At 46.2% G+C, this 27,908-nt stretch overlaps 1 protein-coding gene and 1 long non-coding RNA gene across 3 annotated transcripts; both read left to right on the forward strand.

Moving 5' to 3' along the window:
- The first annotated feature begins 11,541 nt into the window (after nucleotides 1-11,541).
- LOC140898802 (uncharacterized) lies at nucleotides 11,542-24,139 on the forward strand. 2 transcript variants are annotated; one of them, XM_073313239.1, is made up of 4 exons: nucleotides 11,542-11,757; nucleotides 14,754-14,860; nucleotides 16,305-16,417; nucleotides 17,448-24,139. In XM_073313239.1, the coding sequence occupies exons 2-4, from the start codon at nucleotides 14,811-14,813 to the stop codon at nucleotides 19,124-19,126; spliced, it is 1,842 nt and encodes a 613-aa protein (XP_073169340.1). In that variant the 5' UTR covers nucleotides 11,542-11,757; nucleotides 14,754-14,810; the 3' UTR covers nucleotides 19,127-24,139. The 2 variants fall into 2 exon arrangements, with proteins under 2 accessions (XP_073169340.1, XP_073169341.1); XM_073313240.1 differs by lacking the exon at nucleotides 11,542-11,757 and adding an exon at nucleotides 11,907-12,342.
- LOC140898805 (uncharacterized) lies at nucleotides 14,869-15,923 on the forward strand. Its single transcript, XR_012155103.1, has 2 exons — nucleotides 14,869-15,146; nucleotides 15,226-15,923. It is a non-coding gene; the product is annotated as an uncharacterized lncRNA (long non-coding RNA).
- Nucleotides 24,140-27,908: the final 3,769 nt, after the last annotated feature.

Genomic DNA, 27,908 nt, shown 5'->3' on the forward strand with positions numbered 1-27,908 from the left:
CTCTCTCTCTCTCACACACACACACACACCACACTGTGTGTCTCTCTCACACTCAAACGCATGGTGTGTGTCTCTATCTTTTGCTCTCTCTCTCTCTCACACACACACACAAACAACACTGTGTCTCTTTCTCACTCACACAAACACACGGTGTGTGTGTCTCTCTTTCTCTCTCACCCCCCCACTGTGTGTGTCTCTCTCACACACACACACACAACACACTGTGCATCTTTCACACTCACCTCCCAACACATACTTGTATTGTTGTTGTTGTTACTTCTTGGTACTTAGTGCAATGCACATATATTCTCTGTAATTTTATTCTTTCAAAGTGCTGTTATTTTAGTTTCTGGACTGATCTATGCATTTTATAATGTTAATTTCTCTCTTATGCTTAAATTTAATTCTTTGAGTAGTGGTGCTAAAATGCCTAACCTGTCCTGGCTGAAGTAATTATCCCTATGGTAATTTATATATAGTATATCGAGGTTTTTTTGTTTCTACTGGTGGTGCATACCCGTACATTACCTTGATATTGAGGAACATAACAAAATTAATTCCACACATGGATGGAAAAAATTAGAGGGAACATTGGCCACCAAATGAAATGAATAGGCAGCAGGTTTAAAACAAACAAAAGGAAGTATTTCTTCACACAACACACAGTCAACCTGTGGAACTCTTTGCCCGAGGATGTTGTGAAGGCCAAGACTATAACAGGGTTCAAAAATGAACTATATAAGTTCATGGAGGATAGGACCATCAACGGTTATTAGCCAGGCTGGGCAAGGAGGGTGTCCCTAGCCTCTGTTTGTCAGAAGTTGGGAATGAGCGACTCGAGATGAAACACTTGATGATTCCCTGTTCTATTTATTCCCTGTCTGGGGCACCTGACATTGGTAACCGTTGGAAGACAGGATACCTTTGGTCTGACCCAGTATGGCCGTTCTTATGTTCTTATATAAATCCTGGCCTGGCATGGAAGGGGTTAAGGAGCTGCAGATCACAAGGCTGCTCAGCTGGGGGCAATCCTGGGAAGAGAAGAGGCTTGTGAGCATCTCTGTTGGTGGGGGTCCAGCTCCCTCCTCCCTCTCAGTTCCCAGACACAGTTTGCCGGAAAATAACAGTCCAGTGTCCAATCTGCAGGCAATGTGATGGGTTTATTGGGCTAAACAAGCAAGCATATTCCGAAGCCCTTCACACTAGTCGGGCTTATCCTCTATATGACGATAGAACCCGTGTCTTCTCCTGACCCCTAGTGTGGCAGGCCGAGGGAGCTCCCTGTTCCCTCCCCCACCATTCTTGGCAAACTTACTTGTTGTGACCCTCCCCTGGTACCACCCCAGCCAATATATGGTCATGTTCCATTCTGGGGGGTCTTGAGTCTGGGGGCAATAAGACAACCTCTTTTGTACCTGATGGGAGGGGTAAGGAGCAGTGTTACTTTTGGCCATGGTCACTTTCTTGCAGACTTACTAGTCTCTTCCTTACACCTCCCCCTCCTCCCCGCCCCCACTTTCCAGCTGCTTGGTTACCATAGCAACCCCTTGCTCCATTCAGTCCCCTTATGTTCGCATGTTACTGAAAGGCAAGTCTTTTACTTTGCGGGTAAGGAGGGGGAATGCAGGCCTGTGCTTTCACTTACATTCTCTTGCTTGCTTATTCAGCCTGTTTAAATTAAAAGCAAGGCCAGAAGCAAGATTATTATTGCTTAGTCTTTACCCTATTTACTTCACATTCCCCTAATATTCTGCCCCTTTCTTTTCTTTTGGGATCCCCCTGCCCAGGCATCCTGGGAAGAGCATAGGACACATGGCGGCACCTTTCCTGATAGGGCCAGATGTCAAGATGGAATGTGCCATTGATCCATGTGCCCCACAGCTCCCAGTGCGAGCGAGTGCCCTGCACCTTCCTTCGTACGGGCATTCTGCACTATTGCAATCAGTGTCCCAGGCTTCCCATTATCCTGGGCCCAGAAAGGTTGGGGCCGAGTTGTCTGGTACACTGTGGGGTGGGTTCACTACTTTATTTACACATCTGCAACAATTGATGGTGCTTGTTTTTTTATTTCGCTGCCTTTTAATCTCAATTGAAGGCTGTTCTTGATTTTGCTGCCGTATCCCCTTTGCCCACTGCCATCCATATTTTGCAAAATGAACACTTAATAGTGGGCCAAGTGTCCTGATAATCCAGAGTACTATCGAATGATTTAAACTGGGAATTGGTCCTGCTTTGAGCAGGGGGTTGGACTAGATGACCTTCTGGGGTCCCTTCCAACCCTGATATTCTATGATTCTATGTCCTGTCCAATGAAATACAGTCCAGCATTTTGGCCACCACCACCACTGGCATGGTTCCTCCTCCTTCAACAGCACTAGAATTATTTCAGCATTGTTCTGGAGCATACAACTCAAGAGCGTCCAATTATCAGCTGCTGCGGTGAGCTGTTCTTGCAATTTTTGAGTCCTTTTGTCCATATTATAAATTCATTGAATGTTAACAATAAAATCTGGTATCTTTCAAACCAACTCGACCACTTGGCTTTGGATGGGGTGGTATGCACTGGTCTGGTAATTCACAACAATTTGTTCCACTGACCCATTTGAGCACCATAGTCCTGGTAACAGCTTATACTGTAGGTGCGTGCAGTTCGGTTATGTGCTGATGTGTTTCTTCCCCCTAGTGTTACATTGCAGGAGTGTATGCATTCCCAGCAGAACTCCATATCCCATATACATCACATTTAAGTGTCCCCTTTTTGCAATAGGACACTCATTTTGTTTCACTGATGCCATTGGGGTGGGGCATGTCCATATTCCCCCTCCCCCGAATACACAGTTGTTTAATTCAATTATGGTCCAATTTATACCATTCCATCCTCCCCACTGATCTCCCAAAGGTTCCCATCAAATTCTTCCCTTTTCCTGCACTGCCACTGGGCTCATGGGGACTACTTTGGTTGCATTTTCCTCCCAGGGTATCACAGTGACCAGTATGCATGTGCTAACTTTACAGGTTGGGGATGTTGTTTTCCATGTGGACGGGTATGTTTTTGCAAGTGTTGATAGGTATGGGCTAGCTCCATGATTTAAAACTGATGGCCACTGTCCCGACCATGCATTCCTTATAACATTCATTAACATCATTACTTGAGCATTCTGCATTCCCATACACACTCCTCTCCACATCAAACTTCTAAAACTATCCCTTGCCCATTTCACCAATTGCCCAGCTCAATCAGCAATCTGTAGATTCACTTTTGCTACTTCCCCCCACCCATCTGCTATTGCAGGTGCTAAACCATCAATTCATTAATTTCTTGTTGCAATTTCACATTGTGGCTCATCAAAAGCTTAGTTTCCCAATTTTCCCCCAAGCTCCATTCTCCTAGCCCCGTGTTTATTGTTGACCATAATCCCCTTCTCTGGTGATGTTTCCATGTATGTCCTCTCACCCACCAATTAAATTGTTGTTTCAACCCTTCTATGGACGTGCTGAAGTTGGGATATATCCAGTCCACTCACTGGGGCAGACTACCCATGTAATAGACCAAAAGGGCTGTGGTCTGGGCCCATACCAGGTACAGGTAAGTTCTCCATTTTTCAGTAGCCCAGACACAAGCAAGTGCTTCTTTTCCAACTGTAGAATATTTCCTCTCAGCATTACTTAGTCTCCTTGAAGCAAATGCAACCGTCCTCTCTGTGTTGTTCTCATGAAGTTGTGTGAGGACAGCCCCAAGTCCATAATCAGAAGCATCAGTAGTTACAATTGTGGGCAATGTAGGATGAATAATGCAAGTACTGGACTATGTGCAATCAAGTCTTTCACTGTTTCGAAACTAGCCTGTGCATCCGTTGACCACACTAAGGTTGAACTTCTCCATAGTAATTCCTATAATGGTTCAATGACAGAAGCATAAATGGGAATGAATTTTGCATACCAGGAGGTAAGACCCAAGAAGGAACGTAAGGTTTGCAAATCTGTTGGAGGAAGAGCATTTGAAATTCCCAGGGTATGATCTGGATCAGGTTTTAGTCCAGCCTGTGAAATTGTATGCCCCAGAAAGGAGAGTTCAGTTTGTCTAAATTTGCATTTGGACCTATTGAGCTGGAGGCCTGCTGTGCTGATGCAGTTTAGTACAGACTGCAGGTTATTGTCATGCTCCTCAGAAGTATTTCCAAACATGATAATATCATCCAGATAGCACTGAACTCCATGTTGATTCTTCAGAATCAACTACATCATTTTTTGAAAGGCACTTGGGGCAGATGCAAGACCGTATGGTACACGTTTAAAATGAAATAGTCCCTCATGTGTAATAAATACTGTGAGGTTTCTGCTATCTTCATGCAACATAACCTGGTGGTAGGCACTCTGCAAATCAAGAGTAGAAAACATCTTTGCTCCACAGAGTTCTGCAAATACTTTTTCTGCGTGAGGAAGAGGATGGCTGTCAATCACAATAGCTTTATTTGGCTCCCTTAAGTCCACACAAAGGCGAATGCCTCCACCCTTCTTCTGCGTCACTACTATAGGTGAAACCCATTCCGAGGAGTCAACCTCTTCAATAATGTCCTTTTGAACAAGTTTTCTAAGTTCCTCTGAAACAGCTTCCCTGACTGAAAATGGTAAGCGCCGTAACTTCTGTCGTACAGGCATCACATTATTCCACATTTTAACTTTATGCAGAAACCCATAAGCACAGCCGAGTTTCTCCTCAACCTAGTGTTGGGTCCCAGCTGAAACTGGTGTGTGTACCGCAAGAGTGCTTTGCTGAGGAAGATCCATTCATCCATTAACTACCCTGAGATTTAAAGCAGCCAATAAATCTCTGCCAAGGATAGGAGTGCCTTTGTGGATAATGTAGAACTCTGCAGTTACACAGCAATCACCAAAAGTAACTATTACTGGCAGGCAGCCATGTACTGGAATATGGTTTTTCAAATAGCACACCAAGTGAAGTTTGGGTTCAGTAAGAGGCACATCTTTAAAGTAATGCAGAGAGATGGAATCAGGTAGTATAGATACTGCTGAGCTAGTGTCCAGCTGAATAGAGTGTGATTTGCCTGAGGGTATGGTGGAAACGTTTACAGTGCACGTCATTCGTTCTGGAATATGTGCAGTAGTGGTTTTGTCCACGCTCAGCACAGTAATATCTTGTATTGTAACTGCATGCACCTGTTGATTGAACTGGCTGCTGCGACATACTTTAGCAAAATGCCCAATCTTTTTGCAATGATTGCACTGAGCTACTTTTGCTGGACATCCTGTGTAGCTTGCAAGGTGTTGTGGGGATCCACAGCGAAAACATGCTTTTACTGTATTTTGAATTTGCTGATTCGGTGGTTTTCCATTAGTTTTCCTCTTGTAATCGTTTGTCTGCAGTGGGACTGAACTTTTCTGCAAAGGAGTCACAGCCTGGACTGTGCCTCCTGTATCCATGCTCATTATTTTGGCTTCAGCTGTAGCTGACTCAATCTGAGTAGCAATGGTTATTGCTTTTTCTAGTGTAAGCTGTGGTCCTAGAAGTAAGCGTTCCCTTGCATGAAGCATGGTTGTTTTCTCAATGAGCTGGTCTTTAATCATCTCATCTGCCATATTCCCAAAATCACAAGTTACAATCAGACTCCTCAGGGAAGCAATATACTGCATTATAGTCTCCCCAGTTTTCTGCTCACGCTGGTGAAATCTGTAGTGATTAGCTACTACATTCACTTTTGGCACAAAAAAGTTCTTTAATTCGGTGACTGCAGTCTCATATTTATCATCTGCAAGGGGAAAAGTGAAAAATATATGCTGCCCTTCTGCTCCAAGGCAAGGTACTAACAAACTTCAACAGGACTTTATTTTTAAAGTGGAAGCCTCTTTACCAAGCTACTGCTGCACCCTCGGTAGCTCTCACTCCACCTCCTCAACTTCCCCCCCCTTTCCTGTTTCCTGTCCTTTCAGACTCCCAACAGCCAGTGCTCCCAGTTCTAATAATTACAAGCAGCATCTAAACACCACACCAGCTCCCCTGATCTGAAAGGGAGAGGGGAGAAGACAGACTTTTCCCGGAGGCCCAGCAAGCTCTGAGGTGAGCAGTGGTGATCCCAGGGCTCTCTGAAGTAAGGCAGGCCCCTAGCCTGGAGGAAGCTGCTTACAAGTTTTTTTCCTTTCCTTTTCTTTTGTTTAAGGTTGCTTGTTGTTTCCCCCAGACCCGGAGAGGGGATGGAACAGCCCTCGGCTGGAGGGTCGAGAGCCAGCCCATGAGAAAGTCACGCTGTAGCACCCACTGGGGGGCACGGGGGATAGTTGAACTCACACATGTTCACTTTCCACGTAGCTCCTAAAGGGGGTGCTCTACCATGGACAGATCTGTGACAGGTGGGCACACTATGGGCCCCAGTGGCCCCCGCACAGTTCACAAACCCCATTTTTTCTATTTCAGGCACATCACTTCTGGCATCCCTGGATAAACCAGTTAATCACTTCCCAAACCTCGACCACACTGACAGTTGACTTGCCTCCACCAAACTGGTTAGCCAGGGACCTGTAGCAGTGTGGGGTAGCCACTTCCAGAGGGCAATAGCAACCTGCTTCTAGACCAATATACCTCCCTCATTTGTTTGCTCTGATGCCAGGGGATTGGAGTAAGCACCTCTTAGAGCTCCATCAAGGTTTGCTTCCTCATACAGATGTTTTGGAGCCATTGCTGGTCATCGCAGGTCTGTGTGACTGTGAGCCCACCATGCTCTTCCAATTATTTGGCACCAGAAGTATCGGTCTATATATGGGGAATCTACAGTAATTGAAAGAAGGGACATGTGTCTCCAGTCTGCTGGAAATGGATTCCTCCCTCTGGGTCCTGCCACCTTCCGTGGTTCAGAAACTGCTGCTGAAATGTCATCCAGAATCTTGCAGAATGTCTACCCTTCTGCATAAACATTTCAGCCACAAGCAGGAGCAGCTCATCCAGCAGTGTCCAGGGCGTAGGCCCAGCTGGAAGAGCTGGAAGGAGGAGTGTGCAGAGTCAGAAGTGTGAAATTTCCTGGTGGGATAAAATCACATCTGGACAAGGGTCCAGAAAGGACAGACAACTTCTCCCACAATACACTGCAAACTAATTCCTAGAGTGGCTCCAGCTGGTGAGGGGCTACAACCCCAGAAATCCTAACTCCAAACCCAAATAACTGCAGTCTTGTATGGACCTGGGTACAGGGGTATGAGCTCTGAGCTATGGGGCAGGCTTGCCTAGTAGTGCTTGCACACATGCAAACCAGGACATGGGTACGCTTTGCAGCATAGACATATTCACAGTGATGCTCTGGTCACTCTGACTGGACTAAGGGGGAATAAACAGATAACAGAAATCTGACCAAAGCAGGCAGAGAGAGTACAACAAGCTTGTTTGTGCATGAGTGGGGAGAGGGGGAGAGAGAGAGAGCTTTGCATTATGATTGAATATGAGTTAACTGTATGATGCTGTTGCAAAAAAGGGGGTGTTGAGAGCCATTGGACATTATTGTAAACCCTGTATATGATGGAAACCACGTCAAGCCAGGGGGTACTGCTGCACTCCCATGTATGTTAAGGGCTGTTATAAAGAGGAGTGGGTCAATTGCTTCAGAACACAAAATTCTATTCAATGAGGAAAAAGAACGCTCGACTGTAGCTGTTGTGACTGGGAGTAGCAAGAGATGAATTCCTACTTTCATTCCAGGAAACAGAACACAAAGATTGGGTTGAACTACTAGTGATTTTAAAGAGGTTGAAGTTAAATCTTCATTTGTCTGTCGTGTGATCGTCCACTCTGTGTTCAAATTCTCTATTCCGTCCTGAGCACATGGCAGCCCCATTGCTGGTCGTGCCTCGCTCCACTCAACGTATAAGACAAGCATCTGTAAAAGCTACGTAGAGGTTGAGAGAATCCAGAAATTGCTAGTGTAGATTTGTAAGAATCAAGTCTGTGTACTTTTTCAGCTGGCTTAACAAACACTTCTTGTCCTCTTCACTTAAGGAGTCAATATAAGTACCTTCATTAGTCAACTTCTGGACTGAAGTCTTTGCTTCTTCCAGTACATTTTCAATGGATATCTCTGATTGAACCAAGGGTAGCTTCTCTTGCCGGACAAAGATCTACTACTGTTGTAGCCGATGCCTGGATGACATTTTTTAATGACATTTCAACAGTAGACTTACAAGAGAGAGAATGGCCATAGTCTTCTATGAACTTAGTAATAAAAGTAGTCCACCAGTCTCACTACTTAGATCTGTCCTATCTTGGTGGATATTTTCCAAAGCCAGTAATGACGGTTGCAGTAATTTTAGGACAACAGCCAAGAATTGCTCATGAGAAAGCCAGCAGGTTTTCCCAGGTTGGACTCATTTGAACTTCAATCCCAGTGTATCTTCCATTTCTTTCCAAGATGTTCAGTCCTTTTGGACTCTTGCTGAAAAAAAGAACATAAAAAGCCATTACATTTATGGCTTTTTAATGCCTTTTGAAGGTTCTGCAGCTTGTACTAGAGCTAGCTGGAGTAGATGGCCTCTGCAGTGTGTATAAGAGAGACTAAGGTTTCACTTTTCTCTGAGCAAAGCTTATACTCCACTATGTCTTCCAGAGAAGTTTGTAGCTCCATCAAATGCACAAGCAGCCACCTGTTTGGCGTTCAATATACAAGTATTTAACTCTTCTAAGATGTCACAGATGCAGCTGATGTGTCTTCTATAACCTGAACATCTAGAATGCATCACTGGCCTACCATGGACACCAAGAAAACATACACAATGACTTAATACTTTGATGCCTATTTGCACTAATGCATTCATCAGCTATGTATGCACATATTTTGAATATGGTGAGAGAGTTCTTCACTTTTTCAACTGCTGAGTCTTTCACTGTTACACCGCATGCTTCTAGAGAGTCAGCTGAGTTTTTTCAGAAAGATAGCGAGCATTTGGCAGTCTTGTTCGAAACCAGTGTCCAGTTTCAGGATTAACAAATGACAATGCACTTAACATTGGCCTCCAGTTTGCAGTGTGTGGTATCTGTTGCTTAAATAGAAAGTATGATGCAACAGCCATGTAGGGTCACATAAACTGAGTTGTGTCTCTAGCATTCTTAACAGCCTCATTAAGTTCTTCTAAAATTGGCTTTGAAAGTGACTGGCTTATAAGGCTTTCTGCACATTGATGCAGTCCAGAGGCCCAGTGTTTGCAGCCTTTTCATACAGGTTGTCAGTATTGGCTTAGCTGATCAGTCTGGCAAACCAACCTCCTCACTTTTACTATATAAATCTATGATATGCCCACATCTTGAATACTGCGTGTAGTTCTGGTCACTCCATTTCAAAAAAGATATCTTAGAATTGGAAAAGGTACAGAGAAGGGCAACAAAAATGATTAGGGGTAGGGAACAGATTCCATATGAGGAGAGATTAAAAAGACAGGGACTTTTCAGCTTGGAAAAGAGAGAGACGACTAAGAGGGGATATGATAGAGGCTTATAAAATCATGACTGGTGTGGAAAAAATAAATAAGGAAGTGTTATTTACCCCTTCACTTAACCAAGAACCAGGGGGGTCACCCAATGAAATTAATAGGCTGCAAGTTTGAAACAAACAAAAGGAAGTATTTCTTCACACAACGCACAGTTACCCATGGAACTTTTTGCCAGGGATGTTGTGAAGGCCAAAATTATAACAGGGTTCATGGCAGTTAGGTCCATCAATGACTATTAGCTAGGATGGGCAGGGATCCAACACCATTCTCTCAATGTCCCTAGCCTCTGTCCACCACAAGCTGGGAGTGGATGATAGGGGATGGATCACTTGATGATTCCCTGTTCTGTTCATTCCCTCTGAAGCACCTGGAACGGTCACTGTCGGAAGACAGGATACTGGGCTAGATGGACCATTGGTCTGACCCAATATGGCCGTTCTTACATAAAAAATAATTATAATAATAAAAAAGTTTAGTACAGAAACTCCCCGTATAATGACCTCCTGAGATAGCGATGATGTGAGATAACGACCTGGGCAAATAATGCATTTTAAAAATCTTGGCCTACTAGGAAACGTATATTTGTATAAGTTTCCCAGTCACAAATCTAGCGTTCTGGAGCAAAGTCACTAAAACACAGTCCAATGCTCTGGCCGCAGTTGTTTGTCGTGCCACCGTTTACTCAATCGCTCCATCCCCAATGTCCCTGCACTGTCACCTTCTGTGCCACCTGCCACTGTAACCTCTGCAAGTCAGTCTGTTGAGGTTCCACCCAGCTCTCAGTGATTTCAGCTCTCGGTGGGGGAACCTCGCTGCTAGTGCCGGCTGGGCTGTCTCTTTCACAGACACTGTCCCACAGCCGGTCTAAGCACTTAGACCTGATGCTCAGTGATTTCAGCTCTAGCGATCACTTAACAAACCAAAAGACTGGAGCCTAATCAGCTCTCTCTCTAAACAGGAGAGAGGGGCAGGTCAAATAGTGCCTGTGACTCTTAGGCAGAGCCCCCACCACCAAGCAAAACACCTGGGCCCCACCCTCTCTCTCCCCCCACTGGGATCTGGCATCCAAACCTCCTGCCTAGCAAGTGCAGTTCAGTTGAGGGTGACCAGTGCTTAATTTGTAACGAAAGAGGTGCCAGGGCTCAAGCAAGTTTGTTACTTTTGTAACTGATCTGACAAGCCCAGAGGTCCCAGGGCTCTGCATTGCCGAGCCTGGAGGTGCTGGGCTCCCCCCGGCAAGCCCTGGCACAAATTAAGCACAGAGGGAATAAGGAGAACAACATTTCATGACCCCCACATTTTATACTTCAGTGATTGTAACCCAGCACCAGCCAAAATTGATCTCTTGTGCAGCACAGCTCTGTCTGCTGGATACCTAGGCAGAGTAGGTGAGTCCAGTTAAATACAGTCTGGTCCTGAAGCCTTTTCATGCATCCCTGGCTCACCACGAGCTGACAGGGGAGAGCTCAGTCAGACCTTGCTAATAAATCATAATTTGAAATGATTAGGTAGGCCAATATAGCCTAAACAAATGTGCCAACATTGCCCTAAATAGCTGTATGAGGAAGCTAATCTTTGTTCATACTTTTCAAACCCATTCTGCTTTCTCAGTATAAGTATTTTCTCATACACTGTATATGCTTTTAAAGTGTGGATTACTGTTTCAATTTAAATTCAGATTTCCAACCAAGCACTAAATTGGCAATACTGCATGTAACTGGGGAGGGGGGGGGTGTTGGGGAAATTCAAGGGGGGTGTACACCCTGCCAGGGGGGTTTAGGGAAATCACAGAATCATAGAATATCAGGGTTGGAAGGGACCTCAGGAAGTCATCTAGTCCAACCCCCTGCTCGAAATACCTGCTCACGCCCCCCCAACCCCTAGCCCCATGAAAGTGGGGGAGCGAGCTAGGGAGCGGGGATGGAGCGAGCGGGGCCCCGGAGCAGGGGCGGGACAGGGGGTTGCACCATTAGAAAGTTGGCAGCCCTAGGGTGGGGTCAGGGCTGATGTACATTTCCTGGGCCCAGCCCCGTGCCAGGAGAGGGGCGAGCCCCGCCCCGCCCCGCAGGTCTGTGAGTTCGCGACCGGGGCAGGGGCGGACCCGGCTCGGGCTCCGGCGGGGCAACGTTCCAGGTTCCCCGCCCGTGGGCCCGGCGCTGCAGGGAGCGGGCTGCAGCCCGGATCCCCCGCCTCGGCCGGCAGGGGCAGGCTTACGGCGGGCGGGGCTGGCGCTGGCGCTGGCCGGGCCCGGCGGCGCGATGGCGGCGGCGCGAGGTGAGCCGGGCCGGCGGCGGGTCGGGCGCTGGACCGGGGCCGGGAGGAGCCGCCCGGGCGGGCTGGCGGGGGCCGGCCCTGGCCCTGGGGACCTGCGGCCGGGGCGCGGGCTGGGGCAGGCGGGAGGGAGGGTCGCGCCGGGCTCCGGCTGCTGGGCTGGGGCGGGTCCCAGCAACGCCGCCAAGTGCCCGGGACTGCGGTGGCGGGGGGCCCGGCCCCGTTCAGGGTCCCTCGCCGCCCTTTCTCCAAACGCCGGGCTGCTCGCCGCCCGCACCGGCCTCCAGACTCGCTGTGCAAAGGCGTTAACTTCCTCCCGTGACTTAACCCGAGCGAAAACTCCGGCAAAGCAGCGCCCAGCCGGCGGGGATAGCCGGGCCCCTGCCCCCGCGGGCACCAGGCGGGTCTCCGCTGACTCGCGGGCGCTGTCCCGTGGCCTTGTGTTACCGTCCCTGCGACGTAAGGCCGTCCGGGGTCAGCGTGCACCTGATGCTCTTTGGGCTCATCCGGTCTAGGAAACTGGGACTTAGGCAGGGGCCACAGCCTTGCAATGGGAAGTTACCACGGGGTCTTGCTGTGTTGCAGAAGGTGAGAGTTCAGGAGCTACTGGTGACCCCTTTCACATAGCAAGCCTCTGGGTGCGACCCCCCCCCCCAATGAAAAACACTTTTTTATATATTTAACATCATTATAAATGCTGGAGGCGAAGCAGGGTTTGGGGTGGAGGCTGGCAGCTCACAACCCCCCCCCATGTAATACCTCGCAATCCCCGGAGGGGTCTCGACCCCCAGTTTGAGAACCCCTGGGTTAGGACCGGGGACTGGTCTGGGACTGGGTAGCTGAAGCCTGTCTGAATGCAAGAGAAGGCAGGGAGAAAGTTAGGTTGGTTGTGTGCCAGTGGGGAGGCTGGAAGTCTGGGAGAGCCCTTGGGTATGAAGTGATAAGTCTGAGAAATGCTCTGGTTCTCCCAGGTGGAGCAATAGGGCGTGAGGAGGGAGCTGGGAGCCAAGAGAGGTCAAGGTGAATGAACTAATGAACTACATACACTGCCCGATTCACAGGGGAATGGCCAGAGACACCTCTGCCCAGATAGAGCTTTGACAGTGACGTTCTTGGCCTTTTCGCTCGTGGACAGAGGATAAAGTGATGGATTCTAGTGTAACCTGTGTCTCTCCTGAGCTGTGTAACCTGTTTCAAACCAGCTGTATTTAAAATATTGCTTAATGGCAGTGTTACTGTCTAACTCTCCACGTTGCACCAGGGAGGAACTTTTCCTGGGGATTTCCTAGTCTGATCTGAGTGACAATGAAGAGCTCTGATTTGTATCTTGCAGATGCTGTTGGTAACGAAGGATTAGAGCTGGTCAAAGCTCATGTTTTGTGGAAAAAAAAAAATTTAACGCAAAGTTTGTGTGTGCAATGTAAAAATGTGTGTTTTTCAGTGAAAAAAATTATTTTCTTTTTGGTGGGGGAAATTCTTCACTTTCTTTTAAAACTCCCCTCCCCCACAATCTTTTTCAAGTAGGAAAAAGGGGGTAAGAAATTAAACATAAGAGAGTACGGGGGGGGGGAAGTTTCGTAGAGTTTACGTCTTTTTAGTAAACTTTTAGTCTGACCTCCTGTATATCACAAGCCATTACATTTCACTAACTGTACTAAGCCCAAAGACTTTAGTCAGACCAAAGCATTTTGGCTCTGAGAAAAAGAGAACAGGTGAGGCCAAGGTCCCTGCGATGTCAGTGAATGATTAGATGAGATGTGCACAGGTAATCCCAGCAGGGGATCCATGCCCCATGCTACAGAGGAAGGCAAAAAAGACATAGGGACTCTCACCATTCTGAGCTGGAGGAAAATTCCTTCTCAATCCCAAATCTGGTGATCAGTGTGACCCTGGACAAGGGAGCAAGAGGCACTATCCAGGCTTGCTTTTTCGAAGGGAAAAGTTACTTTTGAATGTAAATGTTTTTTTCTCACACTTTTGGAATGAGAAAATTGGGGGAGGAGGGTGACGGGAGGAAAAAATAGAGAGCAGGCATTTCCCCGCCCTTTTTAAACAAATAATTTCAGGCATACCAAAAAAATCCTCTCCCTCAATTTATCTGTTTTGAAAGTGTTTCTGAAAACTAAAACTTCTCCTCCTCCAAAGACATGTTTGATGGGTGGGAGAAAGAGTGGAGTTTCTTTGACAACCCCAGTTTTTACCAAAAAGATTTTTTTTTTTTAAATGAAAACCTTTGACCAGGCCTATCATGTAGCTGACAATGCTTGGCGCTGGAAGGATCTGTTATGATTAATGTATGTTGCACGTTTACTATCTTGGAGAATGACTCCTTGGTGAACTGCTCCTGATGCTTGCTGCATCTTTTGCATCCATGGGGTTGTTCTCATCCAAGGATCACTGTTCATTATTTGCATGGTGGCTGGTAGCCTAAGTTACATGGCTTTGCTTTTGATCCTTGCGTGGATCACAAACATTTTAAATAGGAAGCGAACTGGGAATAATCTACTTTTTTGTGATGGATTTTCAAATGAAGATCATTAGTGCTTAGAAATGTTTGGTGATTTTGGGGATTTGGAGAGAATTTGAGGAATCCCCAGAAAATGCCTGAATCCTTTAGAATAGGCAGCAAATCAAAATGAATGGAACTTGGTCCTTGAATTTGTAAAAATATTCATAATTTTTTTTTTTAAACTTCAAGCCTTTCTACTAGCTGATCAGTTGGGGGCTGATCAGCACCTCAGACTGTTCATCTCTCATAGCACTAACAAGTACTAAGACTGCTGTAGGCCTCGGATACTGGCTGCACTTCCTTCTTAGCTACGGGAAGAACACGGAAGTCAGTATGTAATAACAAGCTTTCTATGAGTTCCCAAGCTGGAGTCACATCCTCCCTCATTTCACAGCTCTCCGTGCCAAGGACTGTCTGTTTCTCTCCTCCATTGGCCTGAAGGTTGCAGCCGTGAGTCTGGATCCAGAGTGTATTTCATTTCTCATTTCAGACTATGTTTGATGTTGCTGTCTAGCTCTCCTGAGGAGGAGTGGGAGGAGCTAGCGGAATGGCAGAAGGATGTGATGAGGGACAGCTACAAGACTTCGATCTCACTGGGTAAAAACTATTATTTGCAAGTTTGTAGAAGTGGCATGAGCTGTGAGGGGCCTGAGTGATCTTCAGATCAGGGTTATTCTCATGTTTCCCTTCGACTTTGACAGTTTGCGCTTGCATTCCTTTGTGGGAGGGAAAAATAAATCCACTCCAGTCAATGGAGACTCAAATTACAGAAGGTCGCTCTAATCCTCTGTTTACAATATTTTTCTGGTTTAGGACAATGGGTGTACTTCTCTGTCTGTGTTTAGCCCACAAGCAGAAACGAGCTGCTGGGTCATTGCACATGGTAGGTTGGCGCAAATAAGGGATGTTCCACGTGGAAAGAGTGTCAATATTCTAATAGAAGCAATTTAAATTTTCTGCAGTTCAGCATCCACACAATCAGCCTGTCTCTCATCTAACTCTTTCATGGCCAAAGAGGTCTGTAAAATTATGTGGTGTTTGTCTTTTATGACTCTCCTGTAGAAATACATTGAATCTCAATCCCAGTTCCTTGTAACCTCTTAGGACAGAGATCAAGGTGCCCTTGTGGACAAATCAATGAAGATGTTTGCTTAGTGTGTAGTGGTTACTGAGTAAGCAATTAAGATTTTAGGCTGTACTGTGACAGACAGAAAACGTTACAATGGCATTATCTATGGTACAGCTTCACCTTAAATAATGCTGTATTCATTTGTGGGGCCTTTATTTCCTAGACTGTAGCCTGTGTAATACAGGAGGCCAGATTAGATGATCACAGTGGTCTCTTCTGGCCTTAGAATCTGGGAATCCTATGACGGAAGAGACCCATTAAAGAGACTGATATTGGTATTTTAGAAAAGAATTTGATATAGTATCTCGCAAAACCTTACTCCCAAAATTGGGTGGGATAGGAGAACAATTTCTTGGATATAAAACAGTTCAAAGATCACAAACTAGAATTAACAACAAATAGCCATGTTCTGGGTTGGGAGATGGTTACAGAAGCATTTGGTCCAGCATTTAAAGTGGTGGTCATTGCTCTGGATGAGGAGGTAAGCAGCATGCCAGTAGATTTAGGAGGTGGTGCTAAACTGTGAGGAATTGCAAACGCCAGTGAGGACAGGAAAACAATAGGGAATGTTGCAAAATTACAAACCTGACTGGAAATAACAAAATTACAAACAATATGGCAGCTAATACATTTGGGGACAGGTTGAAATGCTCCATTGGAGGAACAATCCTGGGAAGTAGTAAGGTTGAACGAGACTTTTACAAAATACCAAATACTCTATGCTTGCCAAGTAACAGTATGCATCCGATGAAGTGAGCTGTAGCTCACAAAAGCTTATGCTCAGATAAATTGGTTAGTCTCTAAGGTGCCACAAGTCCTCCTTTTTCTTTTTGCGAATACAGACTAACATGGCTGTTACTCTGAAAAAAGAAAACATGGTGTGATTCTTTTTTTTTTTTTTCCCGCTAACAGGCGTGCTGTCACCAAACCAGACGTTGTATTCCTGATTGAACGTGGCGAAGAGCCACATGTGCAGGCTCACCAGGAGTCGAGGGAAAGTGACCTTTCTACAGGGGTCTCCTCTGGTGAGTAATAAGTATCTCACTCAGAGTTTCTGAAGAGTTCATTAATGAGCTGAGAAAGAAGCCCGCGTTTCGTGAGCTTCTGCTGAAACGGCTTTGTCCCCTCCAGTCAGCATAGTAGCCAGCCATTATTACATCTTTTTGGCAGGTGTCTATCCTTGATTCCTACCTATCCTGACTGGCTTTGGACTGTAGCCTCCCCCTTCGGACATCTGACTGCTGAGGTGGGATGGCAGGACGTGGTGGATATCATTGTCTTGCCTCTCTGTAGAGCTTTGAAACATTAGCTAAGCCAGGAGGTGGAGAGGGAGCTTCTGAATCATAGAAATGTAGAGCTTCAGAGGCTCATTTAGTTCATCTGCCTGCACTGTGGCAGGACCCAGTCCTAGGAAACCTAAACCATCCCTGACAAGTGTTTGACCTGTTCTGAAAACCTGCAATGAGGCAGATTCCACAACCTCCTTAGTTAACCTGTTTCAGTGCTTAACTGTCCTTGGAGTTAGAAAGTTTTCCCTAATATATAACCTAAACCTCCAATACTTCAGATTAAGCCCATTACTACTTGACCTTCCTTTTGTGGACATAGAGAACAATTGATCACCATCCTCTTTATAACAGCCCTTCACGTACTTAATGACTGTTATGGGGTCCCCTTCAGTCGTCTTTTCTCCAGACTAAACACGCCCAGTTGTTTTTAACCTTTCTGCATAAATTAGGTTTTCTAAGACTTTTATAATTTTTGTTGCTTTCCTCTGGACGGTCTCCAATTTTGTCCACATCTTTCTTAAGTGTGGCACCCAAAACTGGACCCAGTACTCCATCTGAAGCCACAGTGCTGAGTACAGTGGAACAATTACCTCCTGTACATACAACACTCCTGAACGGAGATGGAAGGGATATTTTCAGCTTTTCTAATACAGCCTATAGTCAGAATGCCAACATGATATGCTGTATGTTTATATGCTTTACATTCACGAGTCCAATGTCCTTTGTGTGTTGAAGTAACATCTGGATTCTCCATTTATTTCCGCAGATGATGGAATCAAGTGGAAGACTGAAGAGAATCATCAGCAGGGAAATTCTGAGGGTTTGGCAGAGCACAGGAATTTATCACAAAGAGAGAAAGCAAACAGCTGTGATGAGGGAAATACGTGTGAGAGTGAACGCGGGCCAGCCGGCCAACACAGGAACATAGGGGATGAGAGTGTGGAGAAATCCACTCCAAGTGAAAGACCTTTCAGTAAACACCAAAGCATTCCTATCCACACAGGAGAGAGACCCCATAAATGTACTGAGTGTGACAAAAGCTTCACTCGCCGCTCACATCTTCTTCAGCACCAGAGAATCCACACGGGGGAGAGACCCTATAAATGTACCGAGTGTGAGAAAAGCTTCAGACAGAGATCGGAGCTGATTGATCATCAGCGAACGCATACTCAAGAGAAACCTTACAAATGTGATAAGTGTGGGAAAAGATTCATTCGGAGCACACGGCTTATTCAGCATCAAAATGTTCACAATGGAGTGAAACCCCACAAGTGCCCCCAGTGTGAGAAAAGTTTTAGCTGGATCTCATCAGTTATTAAACACCAGAGAGTCCATACAGGTGAGAGACCCTATAAATGCCCCGACTGTGAGAAAACCTTCAACTGGAGCTCAACCCTTGTAAAGCATCGGAGACTCCACACAGGAGAGAGACCCTATAAATGCGCTACCTGCGCAAAGTGCTTTGTACAGAGTGCAAATCTTATTAAACATCAGAGAGTCCACACACAACAGAAACCCTATACGTGTGGGGAATGTGAAAAAACCTTTCCGATCAGGTCTCATTTCATTCTGCATCAGAGAATGCATACGGGAGAGGAACTCTACAAGTGTGATGGCTGTGAGGAGTGGTTTGGTCTTGTCTCAGATCTTCATAAACATCAGAAGATTCACACAGGAAAGAAGCCCTATAAATGCTCCGAATGCAACAAAAGCTTCAACAAGAGTTCAAATCTTATTAAGCATCAGAGAATCCACACAGGAGAGAGACCCTATAAGTGTCCCGACTGTGACAAAAGCTTCATTCAGAGCTCACACCTGATGCTCCATCAGAGAGCTCATAGGGGAGAAAAACCCTACAAATGTCCTGACTGTGAGAAAAGTTTCCACCAGAGCTCCCATCTCATTCAGCACCAGAGAGTTCACACACAAGAAAAGCCCTTTAAATGTCCTGAGTGCGAGAAAAGATTCAGCCGAAGCTCAGTGCTAAATAAACACAAACGAATCCACGTGGGAGACCAGAACTATAAATGCAGCAAGTGTGAGGAAACCTTCACTAGCAGCTCCCACCTTCTTCAGCACAAGAGAACCCACCATGTGGAAAGACCTTACACATGCCCTAGCTGTGAGAAGAGTTTCAGTCGCAGCTCACAGCTTATGCTCCATCAGAAAAACCACGCAGCAGAAAAACCGTACAAGTGTGCTGACTGTGACAAAGGCTTCATTTACAGCTCACATCTAATTCAGCATCAGAGAACTCACACTAGAGAGCGACCTTATAAATGTCCAGTGTGTGAGAAAAGCTTCATTCAGAGCTCGCATCTCCTTCAGCATCAGAAAATCCACACGGGAGAGAGACCTTTTAGATGCAGTGATTGTGAGAAAACCTTCAATCGGAGCTCCAACCTTATTAAACACCAGAGAACTCACATCAGGGAGAACCTGTAAGAGATGCTTCCATAGAACTCCACACTGTTGACTATAAAAGTATTCACACCGAAGGAAAATCCTATAAATATTCCAACGGTGAGAGAAGCTTCAGTCAGAACTGGTCATGTTGTTCAGCTTCACTGTATCGAACTGAATTAAGATCTCTAGGAAACTTGCCTTGCCCTTCTTATACTGGCAAGAGTTTTGATGGTATAAATTATACCAGTTTCCCCAACAATATACTATCCCGGCAAATGGACTTATTTGCCGATATAACTATGCCTACACTACAGATTTTGCTAGCACAATTATGTCTATTAAGGATGTGTGATTTGTGAGTGAACAATGTGCTGGTAAAAGCCCCTAGTGTAAGCACAGTTACATTGCCAAAATTTGCACTTTTACCAGTTTGTGGGGGACAAGGAGGGACACTGTAATAAACTATACTAGCAAAATAGTTAGATGGGGATTGGTCCTGCTTTGAGCAGAGGGTTGGACTAGATGACCTCCTGAAGTCCCTTCCAACCCTGATATTCTGTGATTCTATGACCATGCTATTTTGCCAGTATCACCTGAGTCCATGTTAGCAGCAGTCTGCGGGTATTTTATATCAGTATAATACATTGGTGTAACTGTATTGGCCAAGTCTTACAAGTGTAGGACTCCAACACAGTAAGTAACAAAGCGTTGATTGCCTGAAGTGAATAGTTAAGCTCCTCTAAAAAATGGGAAAGAGACTGCAATTTGATGCCTGTCTATGTGCAGAGAAAGAATAGACTCTTCTCTCTTCTCTTCTCCCACCCCTGGGTCACAAGAATTGATCAGAGGTGATTATTTAGCTTATGCTTTTCAGGTCATGTATTCAATCATCTGTCACTGGGACTGTTCCACCTGGAAGAGGGAGTAATTTATATGATCATTAAATATTCAGATGGTGTAAAACTGGAGCGAGCTGCAGATGCCATGGAGGAAAGAGAAATAAGTCAAAGGGACCTGGGGAGATCAGGCCCCCGTAGGAGTAGAAATCAACAGAGTAGGTAGGAAAAGGAAAACTGCTGCATGTGGGCAAAAGTGATCTGAAATACAAACAGTCCCTGGCAGAGAACGCTAGTGAGTGGTGCTGAAGGTAAAAGGCAGCAGTGCAGAGATGTTTGCTTTTGGGTGTGTCATTGTACAGTCATCTTGCCTGAGTCTAGCTCAGAATATCACTAATAAATTAGAGGTTGTGACTGAGAGCCCAACACTGTTGGGTTCTGTTCCCAGCTGTCCCATAGACTCCTGCTTTGTGCCTCTGTAGAAGAGAAAAACAAATGTAATTTTGGGTTGTAACTGCAGAGGCATGAGATTCCAGAACAGCTGTGGAAGAGTCTCCCATGAGAAGTGATGAGATTCATGTTTTGCTTGGGACTTTTAACACTAGACTGGGCACATCCCTGGAAAATATTCTGTGTTGGTTCCATCTGTTTTGGGGGGAGGGGGGGTAATTTCTGATCTGACAACACACCAGCAGGCTGTTGTATTTTTTTGTTCTTTAGGATTAAAAAAAATTAGATCTTTGGAATTAAAATGGTATTTTATCAAACTTGCTAATTGTCGGAAGGAATTAATCATTTAGCTGAGGAACAAAACAATGAAAATCTTTTTGTAAGTGAAATGAGCCAACGTGGTGCTTCATTCCAAGGGCTGCGCTAGTTTTTAACCATCAGGATTTGCATGCAGCTCGAGCAGAGGAAGGCTACAGCAGCAGGAGTTCCTTCGGGTGGTGGATGTTCAACATGATGTAGTCGGCTGAAGGATGCTGGGCTGGAAGTGGCATTGAAATTTGAGCCACTGGCGCTTCTAATTGGCCAGAGGTGCAGTGTCATCGGCAAACAGCTCAATGGCCCCACCTCTGTGCAGCTGTTTGTACAAATCAAAAAAGTTAACCCTGAAAACTCCAGTGTGGTGTAGACTGGTGAGGGAGAGGCCTGCTCCTGGACTTGGGGCGGGGAAGGGATGCTCCCAGTATGCAGTGTCCTCCAACGGCGAAGTTGGCTTGCCTGTGAATTTAATGCCTTTATATCCCCCTCACTATCTTGTCAATGTGCTCTGCCCACAGCTCACTGTCCTCCTCTCTCCTTGGCATCATGGCAAAGGAAACCTTCCCTCCACTCTTCAGTCGTCTTCTGCCTTTGCAGATGCAGACACAAATATGCCTTCTCATGTGCACGTGCGTGCGTGTGCTCCCCCCCCCCCCGAAGATTTGCCTGGCATTCAGCCACGGATAATGCTTCTGTCCATGTGGGCAGCGATGTGTCAGGACCTGAGGGGAGGGGGTAGAAACAGCACAATTAGCTATTGTTAGTTCTAGTCTCCATCCAATAATAATAAAGTGTTGCTTTTCCTTCATTTTGGAATTCCATTCCCTGGAAAAATCATGGAGCAGGTCCTCAAGAGGAAGGTGATCAGGAACAGTCAGCATGGATTCACCAAGGGCAAGTCATGCCTGACTAACCTAATTGTCTTCTATGATGAGATAACTGACTCTGTGGATATGGGGAAAGCAGTGGATGTGATATATCTTGACTTTAGCAAAGCTTTTGACACGGTCTCCCACAGTATTCTTGCCAGCAAGTTAAAGACGTATGGGCTGGATGAAGGGAATATAAGGTGGATAGAAAGCTGTCTAGATCTTCAGGCTCAATGGGTAGTGATCAATGGCTCCATGTCTAGTTGGCAGTTGGTATCCAGCGGAGTGCCCCAAGGGTCCTGGGGCCGGTTTTGTTCAATATCTTCATAAATGATCTGGAGGATGGTGTGGATTGCACCCTCAGCAAGTTTGCGGATGACACTAAACTGGGAGGAGAGGTAGATACGCTGGAGGGTAGGGATAGGATACAGAGGGACCTAGACAAATTGGAGGATTGGGCCAAAAGAAATCTGATGAGGTTCAACAAGGACAAGTGCAGAGTCCTGCACTTAGGATGGAAGAGTCTCATGCACCACTACAGACTAGGGACCGAATGGCTAGGCAGCAGTTCCGCAGAAAAGGACCTAGCGGTTACAGTGGATGAGAAGCTGGATATGAGTCAACTGTGTGCCCTTGTTGCCAAGAAGGCTAACAATGTTTTGGGCTGTTTAAGTAGGAGCATTGTCAGCAGATCAAGGGACGTGATCGTTCCCCTCTATTCGACATTGGTGAGGCCTCATCTGGAGTACTGTGTCCAGTTCTGGGCCCCACACTACAAGAAGGATGTGGAAAAATTGGAAAGACTCCAGCAGAGGGCAACAAAAATGATTAGGGGGCTGGAGCATGTGATTTATGAGGAGAGGCTGAGGGAATTGGGATTGTTTAGTCTGCGGAAGACAAGAATGAGGGGGGATTTGATAGCTGCTTTCAACTACCTGAAAGGGGGTTCCAAAGAGGATGGCTCTAGACTGTTCTCAGTGGTAGCTGATGACAGAACAAGGAGTAATGGTCTCAAGTTGCAGTGGGGGAGGTCTAGGTTGGATATTAGGAAAAACTTTTTCACTAGGAGGGTGGTGAAGCACTGGAATGGGTTACCTAGGGAGGTGGTGGGCTCTTCTTCCTTAGAGGTTTTTAAGGTCAGGCTTGACAAAGCCCTGGCTGGGATGATTTAATTGGGGATTGGTCCTGCTTTGAGCAGGGGGTTGGACTAGATGACCTCCTGAGGTCCCTTCCAACCCTGATATTCTATGCGACCACCCTATTTTGGGGTGAGCGTGGAGATGGTAAGATCTTTTTCCACCTTGCTTCCCTCCTTGGATAGGGCCTCTGTAGAAATGTCAGGTTGGTGGTGGGCTGGGAATTGGGGAGGAGGGAGGCACGTGGGGGCAGGTTAAGCTCATGTGCACAGCTGCAGGCTGTCTGTAACATGATGCTGAGGGCATCTCTCCAAAGGCAGAGCAAGATCTTATTCAACAAGGCCATGGGCAAACCGGGACAATATTTCACGCCACTCTTTGTCAGGCTGGTGCCGGAGTGGAAGGGAACCACAAGGTATCAGGGTGGAGTCAGGTGAGCTGCATTGCCTAACAGTGTGCATGGGAAAATAGAGTCTTGTCTTTGCCTTAAATTCTCTTCTGTAAAACCTGCAGAGCAGCACAACGTGCACTGCAAACTCAGTGGAATTTTGCAGGAATGGCTCCGATCCCAAGGGATCAGATAGCCATGATTGCCTTAAGGTTGCTACACATTTAACATGTCTCTGTCGCCGTCTTTCGGCACTGTACCTCCTCAAATCTCAAGTTGAGGGCATTAATCAAACCGTAAACCCAAGTACTTCCTGGCGCTACAATAAGCATGTCTGCGGTGCAGCCGATGTTTTTGATTTTGTTTTTTCAGACTAGCATGGTGCCCCTGCCGTGGCTGGGTGGGAAGGAGCAGGAAGCAGCATAGGAAAGGGGGTGAGTGGCACGTTTCACTGGTGGCTGTAGGATTCGATATTTTTGAGAAATTGCTTTGGAGCATTCTCCTAATGCACAACAACCCAACACGGTGGTGCCCTGAGGGTATCTGGAATAAAGCTGTTTAACGGTTGTATTTTGATATAGCCCCTAATAGTTATGGGGAAAGGTCCCCTTCCCAGCACTGTCAGGATGGGTCTCTGGCTGGCAACTGGGCATCTCCTGGGTCACCGTCTGCTGCAGTGCCTGTCTCAGGGTTTCGTGGGCTGGCGCCATCCTGCCTGGCTAGGCAATCTCCTCCTGCTCAGGGTCTTGGTTGGCATCCGTGGGGAGTTCCTTGCTGCAGTCCAGAACAGGCTGGGTTCAGTGGGGGACTCCCTTTCAAAAATCCCCTCCAGCTACTCTCAGGAGATGCAGGGCTTGCCGGGTCTTGTTGTTGTCCCTGAAATCTTTGTAACCTCTGCGCTGCTGCACGGCAACCCCCCGACCACGGTACCTGGGGTGGTCACCCGAGTGGCCCACCTCTAAGGCTGGCTCTGGGCTGGCGTGTTGTGAGGTTAGAATCAGATGTTGTGAGTACGGGAGGGTAGAGAGGTGCCTGCTGGAGGTAGAACTTGGACTGGCTTTGGGGAGAAAAATGGAGAGATGCAAAGAGTAAAGTCTGGGAGGTGATGGAGGAGTGAATTGGGGGAAGGGAATTGGGTTTCTAACAGGCCCAAAGCAGTGGGATTGGATGTGGGACTTGCCTGGAGGGGAGAATTGGGAGATGCAGTGGGGGTGGGAAATAAGCTGGAGCCCAGGAGTTTGAGGAACAGGAATGTCTTGAATGCTGTTCCTTTACAGAGTAAAAGAAGCATGCCATGTCGCTTCCGGTGCCATACTGGTTTCATGCCCCAGTTCTCCTGTAACTCCCAGGAAGTACAGCAAGACAGATTGCTGCTGATGGCACGGGTCTGAGAGAGGGAATGAATCAGCTTGTAGAGCTGCAGAATGACCCTCTCGCAGTGGCAGATTAATAGGGTGACCATATTTACCAGGACACTCAGTAAAATTACTTGTATTCAAGCTAGTTCAATGGCAATCAATCAGAACTATGCAGTACAACCGTTCACGTTATTTTTGTACAGCAAGCACTTGATTTCTCCAGGTTTAACCTTAAAAATCTTGATCTGTACGAATGGTTCCACATAGGCAGGTACCATTTTGCCCAGTATGTCTAACTTCTGCAGGTCCCTTTGAATGTTTTCTTTCTTCGCAGCTCCTACCAATTTCATACCATCTCCATATTTAATGACCATGTTAGTAATTTCTTCTTCCAGAGTAAACCGCTAAACTCAGGACAGATGAGTGAATATATGACCCAAAAAGCACAAGTTAAATAATCACCTCAACTCATCTCTTGTGATCGGCGAGTCTAGTGTTTCTCTGCATGTGGACAGGTATCGAGTTTCAGAGTCTTTCCCGTTTTTAGGGGATCGTGACTCTTCACTTCAGGCAGACCAGGTTTGGTTCTTATTGATTGCGTTGGGGTAAATTTCTCCTCGGGCGAGGCCTACGCTTGGAAGACGCTGGCCGTGTACCTCTCCCCGTGTGCTACACCAGCAGAGTGCTGCTAGCGTGGACACCGCTTAGATGAACAAAATGGCGCTTGTACCAGTTTAGCATATTCCAGCCCCTCCCCCTAATCAAAAGAAACCAGACTGGTAGGTGTGCGTGTTTTCCTATATAATCACATCTGCACTCATGGCTTTTGCCAGTAGGTTGGTCACAAATCACACCTTATCACCCGCTAGCAGACACAGCTGTGCTGGCAAAAACACGAGCATAGACATTTATACTGCAAAAGACTCTGTTTGCTGGTGTAGCTTATTTTCTTTGGAGGACTGGTATAATCTATCATTTTTAACCCTTCAAGGGTAATTTTGTACTATTCATTCACATCATAGGTTGCCTTTACTGCTGGTTGTTACCATCTGGTGAGCTTTGCTGGGCAGGAGACAGGAGCAACTAGCTTCTCTATTCTGTTGGATTGAGTGGAATATATTTATGTAATTATTTAGTGCCTTGTACATTAGCAACAACTTTGCCACATTCATGTACTGGACAGTGATCTTATAAGCATCTGCTTTAATCCATGGCCTGACTTTCTGGTTCACAGACTCTAGCTCAGGCCTTAGCTCTTGTACTAGACCCAGTGCTCCAGGCCCTCTCTCCCTACTACAAGGGGTATAGACCACATGACCTTTTAGGGCTTTTCCTTCTCTTTGTTCTATCAGTCTCTCATTTCATTATATTTTCATAAACCTCTAATCAGCAGTTCATACTTTATACCTTTGCATTTGAAGTTTTGTTCAGTGCTGATAAGGATTGTAATTTATTTTGGGGCTATTTTGTACTGATTTTCTGCTATGAATTTCTGTTTCTAGCAGTAGGTTGTGGAAGAAGTTTATGGTAATTCACTAGAATCAGGAAGCAGAGTCTTAGCGCACGTGGGATTTTGTTTTTTGGAGGTACTGATGAAATAGCCTTTTTTTCTTGTCATGGAGGCTTTGTTCAGATGTAATTGATGCTGGGACTGATCCTTTGCCCCTGGAGATCTCAACTAAGTACACAGTCCCAGGGAATCTACAATGCTGAGAAATCAGTCGAGGAAAGCTTCCTTTGGCGTTCATTCAGCAGGAAAGTTGGAGAACCCACAAGATAGAAGTACCTGGGGTAAGCTGATCAAACAATGCAGGAGAAAGATCCATGTCCAGTCAGCCAGGTCCTCCTCTCTAGGATCAGTCTGGAGTTCATCTCTGTGTATAACCCTTGGGTGTGGAGCCCAGCCTTCTCAAATGCATCTTCCCTCCTTTCTGTTTCCCAAGAAGCCAGTCTTACAGCCCCTCCTCTGAACACCTGGGCAGCAGGAAGGGGAAGCTGAGGCAAAGTTAACCATTGTTAACCTGCGAGCAGGTAAGGCCCCTGCACCTTGTCACACCCTGTGACTAGGCTCAGTGCTTAGTTGGACTAAAAATCCCAAATCAGTGGGGGCTGGTCTAGAAACCTCTCAGACTATTTTGGGGTTTGTAGAGTTCACAAAGCTAATTTTCCCTAGAAATTGAAGATTCCTTGCCTATAGAAAAAGCCAGTCTTAGCCTGTGAACCCTGTCCATTCTGCATATCGGAATTGGTTTCTTACTGGGCGTTCTCTGTAATTCTCCTTTTTTAGTCTCTCTATGAGAGAGGCATTGTACCCTATAACATTGTTGGCCCTTTTTAATCCCAGCAGCTAGTCAAAGTTTGGGGTTGTGGGGCTGTTCCAGCTGGGAGTAGAAACCGATGGAAACTGGTATTTTCTTTGATGCAGTCTTGTTTATTTACAAGAAATGTGTATAAAGTCCTGCTTCTCCAAATGCAGGAGGAACCAAAAAAGAGGGTGGCTTCTTTGCTTGTAGCCCAAAGCCTCTTTAGTCAGCACCAGACCCAAAAGCTCTCTCTCTAGCTTCTTCCTGGGCCATCTCATGCTTACAGGCTTCTGCTTGGACTTCTCCAGTCTCTCCCTCTCTCATTATGTCCTTTATATTTCAGAATATTCCTTTTAGAATCATAGAATATCAGGGTTGGAAGGGACCCCAGAAGGTCATCTAGTCCAACCCCCTGCTCGAAGCAGGACCAATTCCCAGTTAAATCATCCCAGCCAGGGCTTTGTCAAGCCTGACCTTAAAAACCTCTAAGGAAGGAGATTCTACCACCTCCCTAGGTAACGCATTCCAGTGTTTCACCACCCTCTTAGTGAAAAAGTTTTTCCTAATATCCAATCTAAACCTCCCCCACTGCAACTTGAGACCATTACTCCTCGTTCTGTCATCTGCTACCATTGAGAACAGTCTAGAGCCATCCTCTTTGGAACCCCCTTTCAGGTAGTTGAAAGCAGCTATCAAATCCCCCCTCATTCTTCTCTTCTGCAGGCTAAACAATCCCAGCTCCCTCAGCCTCTCCTCATAACTCATGTGTTCCAGTCCCCTAATCATTTTTGTTGCCCTTCGCTGGACTCTCTCCAATTTATCCACATCCTTCTTGAAGTGTGGGGCCCAAAACTGGACACAGTACTCCAGATGAGGCCTCACCAATGTCGAATAGAGGGGAACGATCACGTCCCTCGATCTGCTTGCTATGCCCCTACTTATACATCCCAAAATGCCATTGGCCTTCTTGGCAACAAGGGCACACTGCTGACTCATATCCAGCTTCTCGTCCACTGTCACCCCTAGGTCCTTTTCCGCAGAACTGCTGCCTAGCCATTCGGTCCCTAGTCTGTAGCTGTGCATTGGGTTTCTTGTGTGCATTGGGTTTCTTTTTCTTTCTTGTGCTATGCTAGATTGAGAGAAAAATGGCAAACATTTCCCTTACT

The sequence above is a fragment of the Lepidochelys kempii genome, chromosome 15 (genome assembly GCF_965140265.1).
Source record: "Lepidochelys kempii isolate rLepKem1 chromosome 15, rLepKem1.hap2, whole genome shotgun sequence".
Classification (NCBI taxonomy): domain Eukaryota; kingdom Metazoa; phylum Chordata; order Testudines; family Cheloniidae; genus Lepidochelys; species Lepidochelys kempii.

Excerpts from the sequence above, each read along its gene's own strand:
- LOC140898802 (XM_073313239.1), top strand. The coding sequence starts at position 14,811 with ATGGCAGAAGGATGTGATGAGGGACAGCTACAAGACTTCGATCTCACT. Across the intron at positions 14,861-16,304 it reads CAAGACTTCGATCTCACTGG|GCGTGCTGTCACCAAACCAG; the intron begins GTAAAAACTATT and ends TCCCGCTAACAG. Across the intron at positions 16,418-17,447 it reads TTCTACAGGGGTCTCCTCTG|ATGATGGAATCAAGTGGAAG; the intron begins GTGAGTAATAAG and ends TTATTTCCGCAG.